Below are 16,905 nucleotides of genomic sequence, written 5' to 3'. Positions count from 1 at the left end.
CGTCTATGGGGCTGCACAGAGTCGGACACGACTGAAACGACTTAGCAGCAGCAGCAGCAGTAGCAGCTACCCTGTAGATCAGGCTGTTGCTATTCTCCAAGTTAGACATATTCTGACATAGTTTTTCACCTCCCTTTCCTGTGTCCCTCATCCTCCTCCCAAGAACCCTGCCCCACTAGACCTCAGGCTCTGCTTCTAGACAACCTTACGTATATAAGATAGTCACACTGCATTACGTCAAAAGGCACGTGATAAATGGTTGACCCACACTTTAGGGTATTAAATTAACCTCTGGATAAGAATGATAGCCTGATCCGTCCATCATACAATGGTATACGTCTATATTCCACTTAGACATAGAACCTGTTTCATTATCTGGGACAGTACAAATGTCTAGTTTCCCCATCAATCATTTATCTAGAGGTTTTAAAAAACTATGAAAATGTCCAAAATATCCTTATGTATGTGAGATAGTAGTTTCTTTCTGATTCTATCACTCCTTCTATATGTATCAGCCAAGGTTCTTCTGCAAATTTTTCCCATATCAACTGGGACTGTTTTTGGCAGCATGGTCTATGGTTTCTAAATGAAAGGCAGCATACATTGTTCATTCTTTCAACTGCCCTTTCATTTTCAAATATTCCTTTAATTTTCTAATTTTCAGAGTAGTTGAGTTAATAGCCTTAATTGTACTTTCAGTGGTGACAAATGAATTTTTCTGTCTGTTTAAATCATTAGTATCATTGCAGATTCATGGATTTTAGAGACTGAATAGATTTCAATCAGCCACAAGCATTATTCTGTTTGAGGGTCAAATTCTCACAATTTTGGTCAGTGGGAACCTACTCAAGTTGGCTCCTTTAGACATGACAAGAAAACTTCCCTGATTTCTGGGAAAACTTGTCTCAGGTTCTCTTTGTACCTTCCTTTTCCTGTATCTAGAAATAGTCATTTAACACTGGCGCCCTGGTTCCTCTTGGTAGGGGGATGGTATTAGAGGCTAAGGGAGATATTCATGGTTTCTGGAATACTGTTGCTATTAGTCCATTACAATAAGCAGGGGTACACATGTATATGTTTAAAATTGTGAGTTTATTAAAAATTTTAAATTTAACACTACATAGCATTTTATTTTACTTCCTTGAAATTATAATCGTGCACCTTTTCTTACATTGAAAACTTGATTCCTAATGTTATTAACACAATTACTTAGATGCTGTGTCATATAATAGAAAGTTTCAAAAATAACAATACCAACACTGCTAAAAAAAGAAAACAAACAAGGCAAGATTCAAAATTTCTTTGTAGCTCTTTCCAAGATTTTTTTTTGATGTGGACCATTTTTAAGGTCTTTATTTCTGTTACAATATTGTCTCTGTTTTATGTTTTGGCTTTCTGGCCAGGAGGCATGTGGGATCTTAGTTCCCTGATCAGGAATTGAACCCACACCCACTGTACTGGAAGGTAAAGTCTTTCACCACTGGATCCCCGGGGAACTCCCTCTTTGTAGCTCTTTTTATCCTTCAATATATCTCACTAAGGAGTTAGAGTCAAAATATTGTGCCCTAAAGTCAGTTGAAATAAATCCTTCCTTCTCTGTGTGTTTATGGTACGATTAGATATACGGTTATGCTCATGTGTTTGTTTCCAATATTAATAATCTGTTCACAATTATTTAAAGACCAAAACCTTCTAGAAGGATATTCACAAAGAAGTCTTGCTTCTACCCCTGCCTCCTCCATTGTTTCCCTCAAAAATAACCATTTGTATTAATTTGGTGTTTTTCTTTGAGTATTTTTTTGTGCAAATGTAAAGAAACACATAGGTATACACTCTTATTTTGTTTCTAACACAATATGTAGCAGTATTCTGCACCTTGTTGTTTTTCTCACTTTATATATCTTGGTGATCTCTTCATATCAACACACTGAAGCCTTTGCCCAATTTTTTATAGCTGCATAGTACTCTGTGTGGCCATGCCATAGTTTAATCAAGCTGTTCCCGACTGCTGGAAAATTGGATTCTGTACAATCCTTTTGCCGTCACAAATAATACCCACAAGGAATTAAATTAGCTTTTACAAGTATCATTTTGTACTTGTATAAGTGTACCTAGGGCTTCCCCAGTGGCTTATAGGTAAAGAATCCACCTGTGATGCAGAAGACACAGGAGCCATGGGTTCAGTCCCTGGGTTGGGAAGATCCCCTGGAGGAGGACATGGCAACCCACTCCAGTATTCTGGCCTGGAAAATCCCATGGATGGAGAAGCCTGGCAGGACGCTACAGTCCATAGGGTCACAAAGAGTCGGACATGGCTGAAGCGACAGCATGCACGCACACATGCACACACATGTGTACCTGGGAGATAGACTCTAGACATGGAATTGCTGAGTCAATAGATAAATGTATCTATAATTTTGCTGGACACTGACAAATGTACCTCTATAGGGACTGGAGGTGCTGGATTCCTACCAGCACTGTAAAGGGGGAGCCATCTTCTTACAGTTTCACTAACAGTATATTGTCAAATTTTTGGATTTTTGCCAATCTGATAGGAGAGAAATGCAATGTTTATTTTCAATTTCATTTCCCTATAACTGAGGTTGGAAATTTTTTTCATATGTTAAAGAGCTATTTGCATTTGTCTGCAATCAATTTATTCACTTCCTTTGGTTATTTATATACTGGGTTATTAGTCATTTTCTGCTCGATTTCAGAAAGCTCCTCATAAAATGAGCACTGTGGATAAAGCAGGAACAAAACAAAGTCTGCCTTCACAAGGCCAACTTCCCGAGAATGATTCCTTTCTATGACTGTGCTGCCAGGAAGAATTCTTTCAACCCAGAGACTGAGGCCATAGGCAACGATGATTAATGAAGTTGCCATTGCCATCATTTGTGAGCAATTTTCCAATTTGACCTAATCTTCCAGGAAAATAATCTATGTTCCTAAAGGAATAAATCAATTTCCAAAAGTATAGGAATGTGCACTCATACAACTATAGAAAATCATGTTCTCAGAAATACTTATAGAAATGAGATTTTATGATATATTATTACATGAAAGGGCAAGCCATAGAACAGTATGCACAGCATAAAAACTGTTTAGAGTCTATCTAGCTGTAAGTGCAGGAAAAACTTTGGAAGACACTACCCCAAAGTGCTTGCAGTGGTTACCTCTGAGTATTGGGATTATAGATGATTTTTAATTTTCTTCATCTTTGTTCTATTTTCTATATTTTCTTTTTACCATGAACCTGTATTGCTTTGAAGACTAACAAGATTGACAACACTGTTTTTTAAATAAGAGTATTGAAAAAAATATAAGTTAAAGTTTACGTCTTGAGTGAAAAGGAGCAGTTGATTTGGAGCAAAGTATAAGAGAGAAAAGCTTATCTTCTTCAATAATGTGAGCTCACTGATGCTGAGGATCAATTCATTTTTTAGTGCCCATTCACATTTAACAATAGTAATCACATTTACTATTTGCTCCAGAGACTTTAAGATTTACTTAGACTAATAAACATTTTGTGAATTGTGAATCACTGAGGATCCCAACATTTTATGCAAGAATACCACCAGCTCATCTAAATCAACTCTATTTCAACTTCAAATTTCTAATCAGTGCCTGGTCACTTTTGGGGCACTGAGACCAGGTACCTTAGCCCTGTCCTTACTTTCTCCATCTTCATCCCATGCAACCATCTGATAACCTGTTGAGTCTCTCTTTGAAATATTCCTTGTAGCATCTACATCTATTCCGCTCTGACTCCCCAGCTAAAATACTACTCATGGTTCAGATTACTTCCATTATTACAGTAACTTTCTGCATTAGAAAAGAATGGTTAAAAAGAAATGAATAAAGAAAGAATTCAACCTTTAAGCCTGGGAAAAGGATACCTCAGTGCAATAAGTTAAAGAATATATATTAATGAAAAGGCAGAGGATTCCTATACAAATGAAGGAACAAATTAGAAACACAGAAGTCCAAAAAATGAAGAGGAAATAGGCAAACTACCTGAAAAAGAACTCAGAATAATGATAGTAAAGATGATCAAAAACCTTGAAAACAAAATGGAGAAAATGCAAGAATCAATTAACAAATACCTAGAAGAATTAAAGAATAAACATATAGAGCCAAACAACACAATTACTGAAATTAAAAATACTCTAGAAGGAATCAGAGAAGGCAATGGCACCCCACTCCAGTACTCTTGCCTGGAAAATCCCATGGACGGAGGAGCCTGGAAGTCTGCAGTCCATGGGGTCGCTGAGGGTCGGACACGACTGAGTGACTTCACTTTCACTTTTCACTTTCATGCATTGGAGAAGGCAATGGCAACCCACTCCAGTGTTCTTGCCTGGAGAATCCCAGGGACGTGGGAGCCTGGTGGGCTGCTGTCTCTGGGGTCACACAGAGTCAGACACAACTGAAGTGACTAAGCAGCAGCAGCAGCAGCAGGAATCAATAACAGAGTATCTGAAGCAGAAGAATGAATCAGTGAGCTGGAAGATAAAATGGTGGAAATAACTTCTGAAGAGCAGAATATAGTAAAAAGAATGAAAAGAACTGAGGATAGTCTCAGAGACCTCTGGGACAATATCAAATGCACCAACATTTGAATTATAGGGGTCCCAGAAGAAGAAGAGAAAAAGAAAGGGTATGAGAAAATTTTTGAAGGGATTATAGTTGAAAATTTCCTCAACATGGAAAAGGAAATAGTCCATCAAGTCCAAGAGGCACAAAGAGTCCCATACAGGATAAACCCAAGAAGAAACATGCCAAGACACATACTAATCAAACTAACAAAGTCTAAACACAAAGAAAGAATATTAAAAGCAGCAAGGGAAAAGCAACAAACAAAATACCAGGGAAACCACATACGTTTAACAGCTGATCTTTCAGCAGAAATTCTGCAGGCCAGAAGGGAATAGCAGGATATATTTAGAGTACTTAAAGGGATAAATCTACAACCAAGATTACTGTAACCAGAAAGGATCTCATTCAAAATTGATGGAGAAATAAAAAGCTTTACAGACAAGAAAAGTTAGGAGAATTCAGTACCACCAAAACAGCTTTATAACAAATGTTAAAGGGATGTATATAGTCAAGAAATACAAGAGAAGGAAAAAGATCTACAAAATCAACCCCAAACAATTAACACAATGGCAATAGGAACATATATATCAATAATTACTTTAAATGTAAATGGATTAAATGCTCCAACCAAAAGACACAGACTGGCTAAATGGATACAAAAACAAGACCCATATATATGCTGTCTACAAGAAACTCACTTCAGACCTAAAGACACATATAGACTGAAAGTGAGAGGATGCAAAAATATATTCCATGCAAATGGGAAGCAAAAGAAAGCTGGAGTAGCAATCCTCATATCAGACAAAAAGACTTAAAATAAAGATTACAAGAGATAAGGAAGGATACTACATAATGGTCAAGGGATCAATACAAGAGGAAGACATAACAATTGTAAATATCTATGCACCCAACATAGTAGCACCTCAATACATAAGAAAAACAATAACAGATGTAAAAGGAGAAATTGACAGTAACACAATAATAGTAAGAGACTTTAACACCCAATTCACACCAATAGGTCATCAAAACAGAAAATTAATAAGGAAACACAGTCAAATGATACATTAAGTGAGACGGATCTCATTGATATCTTCAGGACATTCCATCCAAATGCAGAAGAATACACATTCTTCTCAAGTTCACATGGAACATTTTCCAGGATAGACCATGTCTTGGGTCACAAATCAAACCTCAGTAAATTTAAGAATGTTGAAATCATATCAAGCATCTTCTCTGACCATAATGCTATGAGACTAGATAAAAACTGTAAGGAACACAAACACATGGAGATTAAACAGCACATTTCTAAATAACCAACAGGTTACTGAAGAAATCAAAAGGGAAATCAAAATATTTCTAGAAAAAAATGACAATGAAAACACAACAACTCAAAACCTATGGGATGCAGCAAAAGTAGTTCTCAGAGGAAAGTTTATAGCAATACAATCCTACCTCAAGAAACAAGAAAAACATCAAACAGACAACCTAACTTTACAGCTAAAACAATTGGAAAAAGAAGAACAAAAAAACCCCCAATATTAGTAGAAAGAAAGAAATCATAAAGATCTGAGCAGAAATAAATGAAAAAGAAATGAAAGAAACAATAGTAAAGATTAATAAAACTAAAAGCTGGTTCTTTGAGAAGATAAACAAAATTGACAAACCTTTAACCAGACTCATCAAGACAAAAAGCGAGAAGAATCAAATCAACACAATTAGAAATGAAAAAGGAGAGGTTACAACAGACAATGCAGAAATACAAAGGGTTATAAGAGACTATTATGAACAACAATATGGCAATAAAATCAATAACCTGGATGAAATGGACAGATTCTTAGAAAAGTTCAATCTTCCAAGACTGAACCAGGAAGAAATAGAAATTATGAACGACCCAATTACAAGCACTGAAATTGAAGCTGTGATAAAAAATCTTCCAGAAAACAAAAGCCCAGGACCAGATGGCTTCACAGGAGAATTCTATCAAACATTCTGAGAAGAGCTAATGCCTATCCTTCTAAAACTCTTTCAAAAAACTGCAGGGGAAGGAACACCTCCAAACTCATTCTACGAGGCCACTATCACCCTGAAAACCAAAACCAGATAACCTGATAACAACACACAAAAAGAAAACTACAGGCCAATATCACTGATGAACATAGATGCACAAATCCTCAGCAAAACTTTAGCAAACAGAATTCAGCAACACATCAAAAAGCTCATACACCATGATCAAGTTGGGTTTATTCCAGGGATACAAGGATTCTTCAGTATACACAAATCAATCAATGTGATACACCATATTAACAAATTGAAAGATAAAAACCATATGATAATCTCAACAGATGCAGAAAAAGCCTTTGAAAAAATTCAGCACCCATTTATGATTAAAACTCTTCAAAAAATGAGCATAGAAGGAACATACCTCAACACAGTAAGGACCATATATGATAAGCCTACAGCAAGCATTATTCTCAATGATGAAAAACTGAAAGCAATCCCCCTAAGATCAGGAACAAAACAAGGGTGTTCACTTTCACCACTATTATTCAACATAGTTCTGGAAGTCCTAGCTACAGCAATCAGAGAAGAAACAGAAATAAAAGGAATCCAGATTGGAAAAGAAGTAGTAAAGCTCTCACTATTTGCAGATGACATGATACTGTACATAGAAAACCCTAAAGAGAGTATCAGAAAATTACCAGAGCTAATCAGTGCATTTAGCAAAGTTTCAGGATACAAAATCAATACACAGAAATCACTTGCATTTCTATATACTAACAATGAAAAATCAGAAAGAGAAATTAAGGAATCAATCCCATTCACCATTGCAACAAAAAGAATTAAATATCTAGGAATAAACTTAACCAAGGAGACAAAAGAACTGTACACAGAAAATTATAAGACACTAATGAAAGAAATCAAAGATTACATAAACATATAGAGAGATATTCCATGTTCCTGGGTAGGAAGAATCAATATTTCGAAAGTGACTATACTACCAAACACAATCTACAGATTCAACACAATCCCCATCAATTTACCAGTGACATTTTTCACAGAACTAGAACAAACAATTTCACAATTCATATGGAAACACATAAGACCCTGAATAGCCAAAGTAGTCTCGAGAAAGAAGAATGAAGCTGGAGGAAACAACCTTCTTGACTTCAGATTATACTACAAAGCTACAGTCATCAAGACAGTATGGTACTGGTATGAAAACAGAAACATAGACCAATGGAACAAGATAGAAAGCCCAGAAATAAATCCATGCACCTATGGGTACCTTATATTTGACGAAAGAGGCAAGAATACACAATGGGGCAAAGACAGCCTCTTCAATAAATGGTGCTGGGAAAACTGGACAGCTACATGTAAAAGAATGAAATTAGAACAGTTCCTAACACCATACACAAAGATAAACTCAAAATAGATTAAGGACCTAAATGTAAGACCAGAAACTATAAAACTCTTAGAGGAAACCATAGGCAGAACGCTCAATGACATAAATCCAAGCAAGGTCCTCTATGACCTACCTCCTAGAGTAATGGAAATAAAAACAAAAGTAAACAAGTGGGACCTGATTAAACTTAAAAGCTTTTGCACAGCAAAGGAAACTACAGACAAGGTGAAAAGACAACCCTCAGAATGGGAGAAAATAATAGCAAATGAAACAACTGACAAAGGATTAATTTCCAAAATATACAAGCAGCTCATACAACTCAATGCCAGAAAAACAAACAACCCAATCAAAAAGTGGGGAAAAGACCTAAACAGACATTTCTCCAAAGAAGACATACAGATGGCTAACAGACACATGAAAAGATGCTCAACATCGCTCATTACTAGAGAAATGCAAATCAAAACCACAATGAGATATCACCTCAGACCAGTCAGAATGGCCATCATCAAAAAGTCTACAAACAATAAATGCTGGAGAGCGTGTGAAGAAAAAGGAATGCTCTTGCACTGTTGGTGGGAATGTAAATTAATATAGCCACTATGGAAGATGGTATGGAGACTCCTTAAAAAGCTAGGAATAAAACCACCATTTGACCCAGCAATCCCACTCCTGGCATACACCCTGAGGAAACCAAAAGTGAAAAAGACACATGTATCCCATTGTTCACTACAGCACTATTTACAACAGCTAGAACATGGAAGCAACCTAGATGTCCATCAACAGATGAATGGATTAAAAAAAATGTTGTGGTTCATATACACAATGGAATATTACTCAGCCATAAAAAGGAACACATTTGAGTCAGTTCCAATGAGGTGGATGAACCTAGAACCTATTATACAGAGTGAAGTAAGTCAGAAAGGGAAAGATAAATATCATATTCTAGTGCATATATATACGAAATCTAGAAAAATGGTACTGAAGAATTTACTTACAGGTCAGCAGTAGAGAAACAGACAGAGAGTAGACTTGTGGACATGGGGAGAGGAGAGGAGAGGGTGAGATGTGTGGCAAGAGTAACCTGGAAACATATTACCATATGTAAATTAGACAGCCAACGGGAATTTGCTATATGGCTAAGAAACTCAGACAGGGGCTCTGTATCAACCTAGAGGGGTGGGGTGGGGAGGGAGATGGGAGGGAGGTTCCAAAGGGAGGGGATATATGTGTACCTATGGCTGATTCAGGTTGAGGTTTGACAGAAAACAACAAAATTCTGTAAATCAATTATCCTTCAATAAAAAATAAATTTAAAAAAAGCAATGAATTAGGAATCTTAGAATGACTAAGTAAGGGGACAGGATGGGTATTGTTGTTGTTGTTTTGGTCTTTAAGTCGTGTCAGACATTGTGACCCAATGGACTACAGCACACCAGGCTCCTCTGTCCTCCCGTATCTCCTGGAGTTCGCTCAAATTCATGTCCATTGAGTTGGGTATGCTATCTAACCATCTCATCCTCTGCTGCCCCCTTTTTCTTTTGTCTTCAATCTTTCCCAGCATCAGGATCTCTTCCAATGAGTTCGCTTTTCAAATCAGGTGGCCAAAGTATAACCACTGACTTGTAAACAAGTCACTGAAAAGCAGTTTACTGAAAAGCTCTATCCACAGGACTTGTCTTTATCTGACCTAAAGCAATGCTTAGTTTATGCAAACAACTCTAGTCTCGAGGCATTTGTCCAAAAAAAAAAAAAAAGGAGCGCCATTGTTTAATATCACAGCTGCCTGAGGCAGTGTTACTTAGCTTGGGCTAGTAAGAGGCTGACCCATAATAATAACTGGAGAATAAGATAGAAGCTTTATAAAGAATTCTGAGATATTTCTGGGAATCTGGATGGTCCAAAGCATGTGAGTGTGCACATGCCCCAAAAAGTGAGGAGGCTATAATTCCATACCTTAGATTGACCTTGAGGTCCTGCATAAGCTAAGGCAAGGATTGTAAACAGCCTGCGTGAGCATTGAAGGCATGTCCTAACACATGCATGCACGTACACGTACACACACACACACACACACACAAAGGAAGGGAGACTAATCAGTTCAAGAAGAGTTCTTAGTTCAATTATTAGCTCACCACTAAGCATCAAGCAGACTCCAGTGGCCACAGGCAACAAAAAATACAGACTTTATAGAATTAGTCCAGGAAAAGTCACTAAACAAATAGTAATAACAACAAAACACAACAAACTTGATGAGGGGGAAATCTCATTTCCAGAATTATCACATTATAATATTTAAGATTATATTATTTTAAATGTTCACTTTTTAACAAAAACTGTCATGACACGCAAAGAAACAAGAAAGAATGGCTCATACTCAGGGGGGAAAGAGAGTCAATAGAAACTATGATTCTGAGTTATTTTCTTTTTGGTTAAAAACTGTCTCTGAGGAAGTGCAAATGTTAACTTACTAGACCAAGACATGAAACAGCTGTTATAAATGTGATCAAAGGACTAAAAGAGACCATACCTAAAGAATTAAAGGTAAGCATGAGAATGATGTATCAATAAAGAAAATTTATTTTTTAAAAAAGAACCAAATAGAAATTCTGGTCTTAAAAATGAAAAACAGAGGGGCTCACAGCAGATTTGAACTGGCAGAAGGAAGAATCAGTGAACTTGAAGACAGGTCAATTAAGATGATCCAGTCTAAGCAACAGAAAGGTGAAAGAGTGAAGAGAAATGAACAGAGCCTCAGAGATTGGTGGGACACCATCAAGCTACATATGATACAGATACATATGTATGATAAGAATCTTAGGAGAAGAGGAGAGAAAGAAAAGAGGAAGAAAGGATATTTGAAGAAATAGCCATAAACTTCTCAAATGTGAGGAAAATCTGCATCAAATTTCTACATCTAAGAAGCTCCACAAACTTGAAGCAGTACAAACCCAAAGAGGCCCACATTTAGACACATCGCAGTCAAACTGTCAAAAGAGAGAGAAAAAGAGGGAATCCTGAAAGCAGCGAAGAAATGATTCATTACATTCAACCCTCTCCCCACTCCACTGAATGTTATTTTCTGGAAGACTGCTCCTGGACATGATCCAGGTAGAATGTGAGGTAACAATCATTTGCAAGTCATCAACAATGCCAGCCAATTGATGAAGTCAACGATGGAAGATGAAGTCTTTCCAGGTTCTTCCTCCACTCTTTAGAGTCTCTCATTTGGGGTCCCATCTGGGCCCTCTCCACCCTGTGAGTGAGAACTGAGAGGGAACAGAGGGGTCTTTGCAAACAGTGTTAGGGGAGCCTGTCAAAGTGATATCACTAGAGATCTGATGTGACAATGACTGCCTGCCCTCTGAGGGCTGCAGAACTTGCCCAGTTGGGAAACAGCTAAGCAGTAAGTAACTGTTGGCTTTAGATTGGGTAGGGTTAGTTCTAAACATAGCGATATATAACATTTCCTTTAAAAATAAGTCCTAGCCTTGACTTATAAGATTGAAAATTAGAGATGTGTTTTTAACTCATGTTTTTATACCCATATAGACACATTTACAGTTTTATATTGTACTTTATATCTAAATGGGCATCTATGTATTTGACATGGTACTTACTTTCTCTCTTTCTCAAAGATAATTGAAGTGGTAATAAGGAAAACTTTGGAGATAAATTTTTTCCAACATTCTAACCCAGAAAGACTGCCATTCAGTCAGCTGATGTTTAGTGAACATCTATTATGTACCAGACGTTGTGCTAAATGCAGCACAGACAGATGGGAAATGAAGTGTTCCTAGCAGGAAGGTGGCAGGCGAGGCGGGGGTAAGGTGGGTAGGGAGGACGTTTGCACTTTCTGCATTGGGAGATGTACAGGAAATGCCGCAGAAGAAAGACAGAGAAGCCTGCACAAATGTTTATTGTGCAGGGGACTCACTGGGGACAGACAGGTCCCACACAGAAAAGAAGACTTTTGTAAACTTTGTTTTGTTGTCTTCTGAAAAATAGATTATTGTCTTCAGTGACAACGTCCAATGTTTCTACATTTGCTTCTTCCTGTGGGTGTCTATATTTTCCTTTAGCTGTAGGGCTGCATGAGGAGGGAACATTTCATTTGAAATTAGCGACCAAGTTGCTAAATATTTTTGCTATCAGTCCAATGCTGGATACAAACGTCATCTCTCCCTTTCTCACACACACACACACACACACACACACACACACACGCTGGCTATGTGTTCTTTCCTTCTCCCTCACTCCCTGCTCCTGAATCAGAGAGTAGAAAAAGAGGGAGAAAGTCTGTAAATCTCCTGAAAGGACTCATGATGCTCCATGGTGTTGTGGTGCTTGGCAAGGCCCACTGTGTGAGGCCAGACCCTGGAGGATGCTTCCAGAAAGCTCAACGTCGAAATCCAAGCCCTTGTCTTCCCTGCACTCTAACTGCTGTCCCACACTGAGACCTTTTCCTCATCTCTAGACCACCTTTGTTACTGGAATTTCTGTGGATGGTTCCAATACCTGATACATCAGATAATGGCAGTGTGTGGACGCCTCCTCCCCTCCTCCCTCATTCCTTCCATCCTTCTTTTCTCCCTGCTATCTTTATTTCTTCCTCCCTCCCAAGCTTATATTTCACTGTGAAATACAGTGCATTTACTGGAGCATATAAAATATCCATAGACAACTTAGCACTTAAAAAAAAATAATGAATACACACGCCAGTGCCACCAAATAAAGAACTGGAATATGACTACTAGCCCCTCAAAAGCCCACTCATATACCCACCCAATCACGACCCCTAGTATCCTACCTCCCCAACCCCTCCCTCACACACAAGTAATTACTATCTTTTAAATTTTTTTTTTTTTATATTGGAGCTGATGTGGTAGGTTCAGGTGTATAGCAAAGTGATTCAGTTAGACACACACATATCTCTATTCTTTTTCAGATTCTTTTCCCATATAGGTTATTACAGAATATTGAGTAGAGTTCTTTGTGCTATACAGTCAGTCTCTGTTGGTTATCTATTTTAGGAATGTGTTTGTTAGTTGTTCAGTCATGCCCAGCTCTTTGCAACACTATGGACTGTATAGCCCTCCAGGCTCCTCTGTCCATGGGATTCTCCAGGCAAGAATACTGGAGTGGATTGCTGTTCCCTTCTGCAATTTTACACATAATGATGTGTATATGTTAATCCCAACCTCCTATATAATTACTATCTTGATATGGGCCACTCCAGTACTCTTGCCTGGAAAATCCCATGGACGAAGGAGCCTGGTAGGCTGCAGTCCATGAGTCGGACACGACTGAGCGACTTCCCTTTCACTTTCCACTTTCATGCATTGGAGAGGGAAATGGCAACCCATTCCAGTGTTTTTGCCTGGAGAATCCCAGGGACGGGGGAGCCTGGTGGGCTGCCGTCTATGGGGTCGCACAGAGTTGGACACGACTGAAGCAACTTAGCAGCAGGAGCAGCAACAGCAACTCCCTTTTGTCTCTTTTATGTTATCCCCTAAGTATACTGCCCTAAACAATATAATTTAATTTTGCCTGTTTGAAAATTTTCCTTCAAAGTCTTTGAACCAGCTTCTTTCTTTCAACATTCTGTTTACAAGCTTCATCTACATGGTCGCATGTAGCTATGCTCTCCATTGCACGAACAGACCACTACATTTGAACTCCACATTATTGCTATGGTCACTGGATTGCTTACATTGTCGAGCCCTATGAACAGAACTGCTTGAACATTCCTGTGCACATAACCTGGACATAGTTCATAAGTTTCCTCAAGGCACATATCTGGGAGCGGACCTGCTGGATCATAATGTGTCATTATTATTCACTATTACTGGCTACCGTGTTAACAGTTCCTCTTTCCCACATCCTAGAAAACATTGTGTCCTCTTTCACATCTTGGTTTCAAACTTATATTCCCAAAATAGACCCTCCTACTAAACTGACTCCTGTAGGTCCAAGGGTTTGATCTTCTGTTTCCCACATGGCTTGTAACAGAGGACATGCCCATGTGTGGCCCCGTGCTTTGAGCACACCCATCAGAAGGTTATGAGCAACTCCCCAGTGAGAGAGCCAAAACCTCAGATATATTCTGGTTGATGTAACACAAATAAATCACTATGTGACTGTGGCACTTGATTACTTAAAAGCAAAACAAAACTGTCATATGTCTTAATTGATCATATCACACTTGTGTACCCTGACATCCCAGTTGAGAACCACTGACCTTGTTGGCCTGTTATTTCAGTGGCCTTGAGCTTTGAATGTACTGACCACCTCTTCAGCCCAAAGCCATGATCATCCACCATCTTTCTCTACCAAAGCTTGTCCCTCAAAAATACAACCAGGAGGACAAAGAGAACAATGGTTAAAATTTCCTAATAACGGACCCACATACCCTGTTGGTGGGAATGCAAACTGGTACAGCCACTATGAAGAATAACATGAAGGTTCCTTAAGAAACTAAAAACAGAGCTAGCATGTGATCCAGCAATCCCATTCCTAGGCATATATCCAGAGGAAAACATAGTTCGAAAGGATACAAGCACCCCATTGTATCCTTGTAGTATCACTGCAGTACTGCTTACAACAGCAGGACATGGAAGCAATCTAAATATCCATTAACAGAAGAATGGATAAAGCAGAAGTGATAGATATATACAACGGAATATTCAGTTCAGTTCAGTTCAGTTGCTCAGTCGTGTCCATCTCTTTGTGACCCCATGAATCACAGCACGCCAGGCCTCCCTGTCCATCACCAACTCCTGGAGTTCACTCAAACTCACATCCATCAACTCGGTGATACCATCCAGCCATCTCACCCTCTGTCGTCCCCTCTTCTTCCTGCCCCCAGTCCCTCCCAGCATCAGAGTCTTTTCCAATGAGTCAACTCTTCACATGAGGTGGCCAAAGTACTGGAGTTTCAGCTTTAGCATCATTCCTTCCAAAGAACACCCAGGGCTGATCTTCAGAATGGACTGGTTGGATCTCCTTGCAGTCCAAGGGACTCGCAAGAGTCTTCTCCAACATCACCGTTCAAAAGCATCAATTCTTTGGCGCTCAGCTTTCTTCACAGTCCAACTCTCACATCCATACATGACTACTGGAAAAACTATAGCCTTGACTAGATGGACCTTTGTTGGCAAAGTAATGTCTCTGCTTTTCAATATGCTATCTAGGTTGGTCATAACTTTTCTTCCAAGGAATATTACTCAGTCATAAAAAGGGATGAAATATTGCTATTTGCAGTAACATGGATGCCCCCAGAGATTATCATACAAATTAAAGTAAATCAGAGAAAGACATATATTATATGATAGCATTTATATGTAGAACCTTACAAAAAAAGATAAATGAACTTATTTACGAAATAGACACAGACTCACAGACTTAGAGAACCAACTTATGATTATCATGGGGTAAGGGTTGGGGGGAGGGATGGATTGACATGTACACACTGCTATATATAAAATAGGTAACCAATAAGGACCTACTGTGTAGAATAGGGAAATCTGCTCAATATTCTGTAATAACCTAAATGAGAAAAGAATTTGCAAAACAATAGATACATGTAAATGTAAAAAAGATGTAAGATTAAAAAAAAAAAAAAAAAAATCTCAATAGTGCCACACAGACTCCAAGGCTTGCCCTCTGGGATGCTATATTCAAGGGTGTATTCTTTCCCGTGCCCCTACAGGGTTGGACCAGCTGACCTGATCCTGGCCAGTGGCCCTGTCCTCCATCACAGCCATCCCGCCATCCGGGCCAACAGGGACTATGTTTCCCTTCAAGGTGAGAAAATGGATGGGGCTTGCCTGCTTCCGCTCGCTGGTGGTCTCCTCCTCCAGCATTCGCCGAAAGAAACTAATCCACAAGCTCCAGGAAGAAAAGGCCTTCCGCGAGGAGATGAGACACTTCCGGGAGAAGATCGAAGACTTCCGGGAAGAGATGTGGAATTTCCGGAGCAAGATGCGTGCCTTCCGCGGTGAGATCTTGGGCTTTTGGGAAGAGGATAGGCCTTTCTGGGAAGAGGAGAAAACCTTCTGGGAAGAGGAGAAAGCCTTCTGGGAAATGGGAAAATCTTTCCGGGAAGAAGAGAAAACCTTTTGGAAAAAGTACCGAATCTTCTGGAAGGAAGACAGGGCCTTCTGGAAGGAGGACAACGCCCTGTGGGGAAGAGACCGGAACCTCCTTCAGGAGGACAAGGCCCTGTGGGAGGAAGAAAAGGCCCTGTGGGAGGAGGAGAGAGCCCTTCTGGAGGAGGAGAAAGTCCTCTGGGAGGATAAGAAGACCCTCTGGGAGGAGGAGAATGCCCTCTGGGAGGAGGAGAATGCCCTCTGGGAGAAGGAGAAGGCCGCCTGGGTAGAAGGGGTTGTTCCGGTTGTGGAGCAGCAGGTGCTGGAAGGCGGGCACCGCCATGTCAGCGGCAGGCCCCGGTCACCAGCCTCCTCCCGGGGCAGGGCGTGAGCGCAAGAGGCACTGGATTGGGACTCTAGTGGAGTCACACTCAGGGTGACCCCCGCATGCCTAAAAAAATATGCTCTTATTTGTCTCCTGGCTTCAAAAGATCTAATAAAGTCCTGAGGAGAGGTCTGGAAAACCAACTTTTGAAGGGAGGGGCCAGCTGCATTTTCCCAGGTCTTGTGAGTCTCCGAGGTCACTATCACATCCTCCATGGGCTATAACTGCTGTCCCTAGGGCTGGGTCCCCGGCAGCTCCGGTGAACCCGGCAGGAGTGGGTGGGTGTGAGTGGAGGCCCTGGGCTAGCCTTAAAAGAGTCAGAAATGGAGTGGGGGCAGGTGCTCAGACAATGACAGCGAGAGATAGGGAGGACCAGAGAAGGGCAGAGACATCTCTGCCTCTGTCCAGTTCTGAGGTAGTCATTTCTCCTC

The 16,905-nt window shown here is 39.7% G+C and overlaps 1 protein-coding gene across 2 annotated transcripts in view; it reads left to right on the top strand.

The window, feature by feature from the left end:
- Window positions 1-16,602, top strand: part of CCDC70 (coiled-coil domain containing 70) — a 67,148-nt gene extending 50,546 nt beyond the window's left edge. Inside the window, exons 1-2 of one of the 2 annotated variants that reach the window (XM_025262957.3) lie at window positions 10,734-11,405; window positions 15,711-16,602. In XM_025262957.3, the coding sequence (XP_025118742.2) occupies window positions 15,791-16,480 (690 nt within the window). In that variant the 5' untranslated portion in view covers window positions 10,734-11,405; window positions 15,711-15,790 and the 3' untranslated portion in view covers window positions 16,481-16,602. Of the gene's footprint in view, window positions 1-10,733; window positions 11,406-15,710 lie in introns of those variants that run through there. The other variant, XM_006051904.4, reaches the window with a different exon arrangement.
- Window positions 16,603-16,905: the final 303 nt, after the last annotated feature.

The sequence above is a fragment of the Bubalus bubalis genome, chromosome 13, assembly GCF_019923935.1.
Source record: "Bubalus bubalis isolate 160015118507 breed Murrah chromosome 13, NDDB_SH_1, whole genome shotgun sequence".
NCBI classification, from domain to species: Eukaryota; Metazoa; Chordata; class Mammalia; order Artiodactyla; family Bovidae; genus Bubalus; species Bubalus bubalis.
This window is presented reverse-complemented; position numbering and strand designations above follow the sequence as displayed.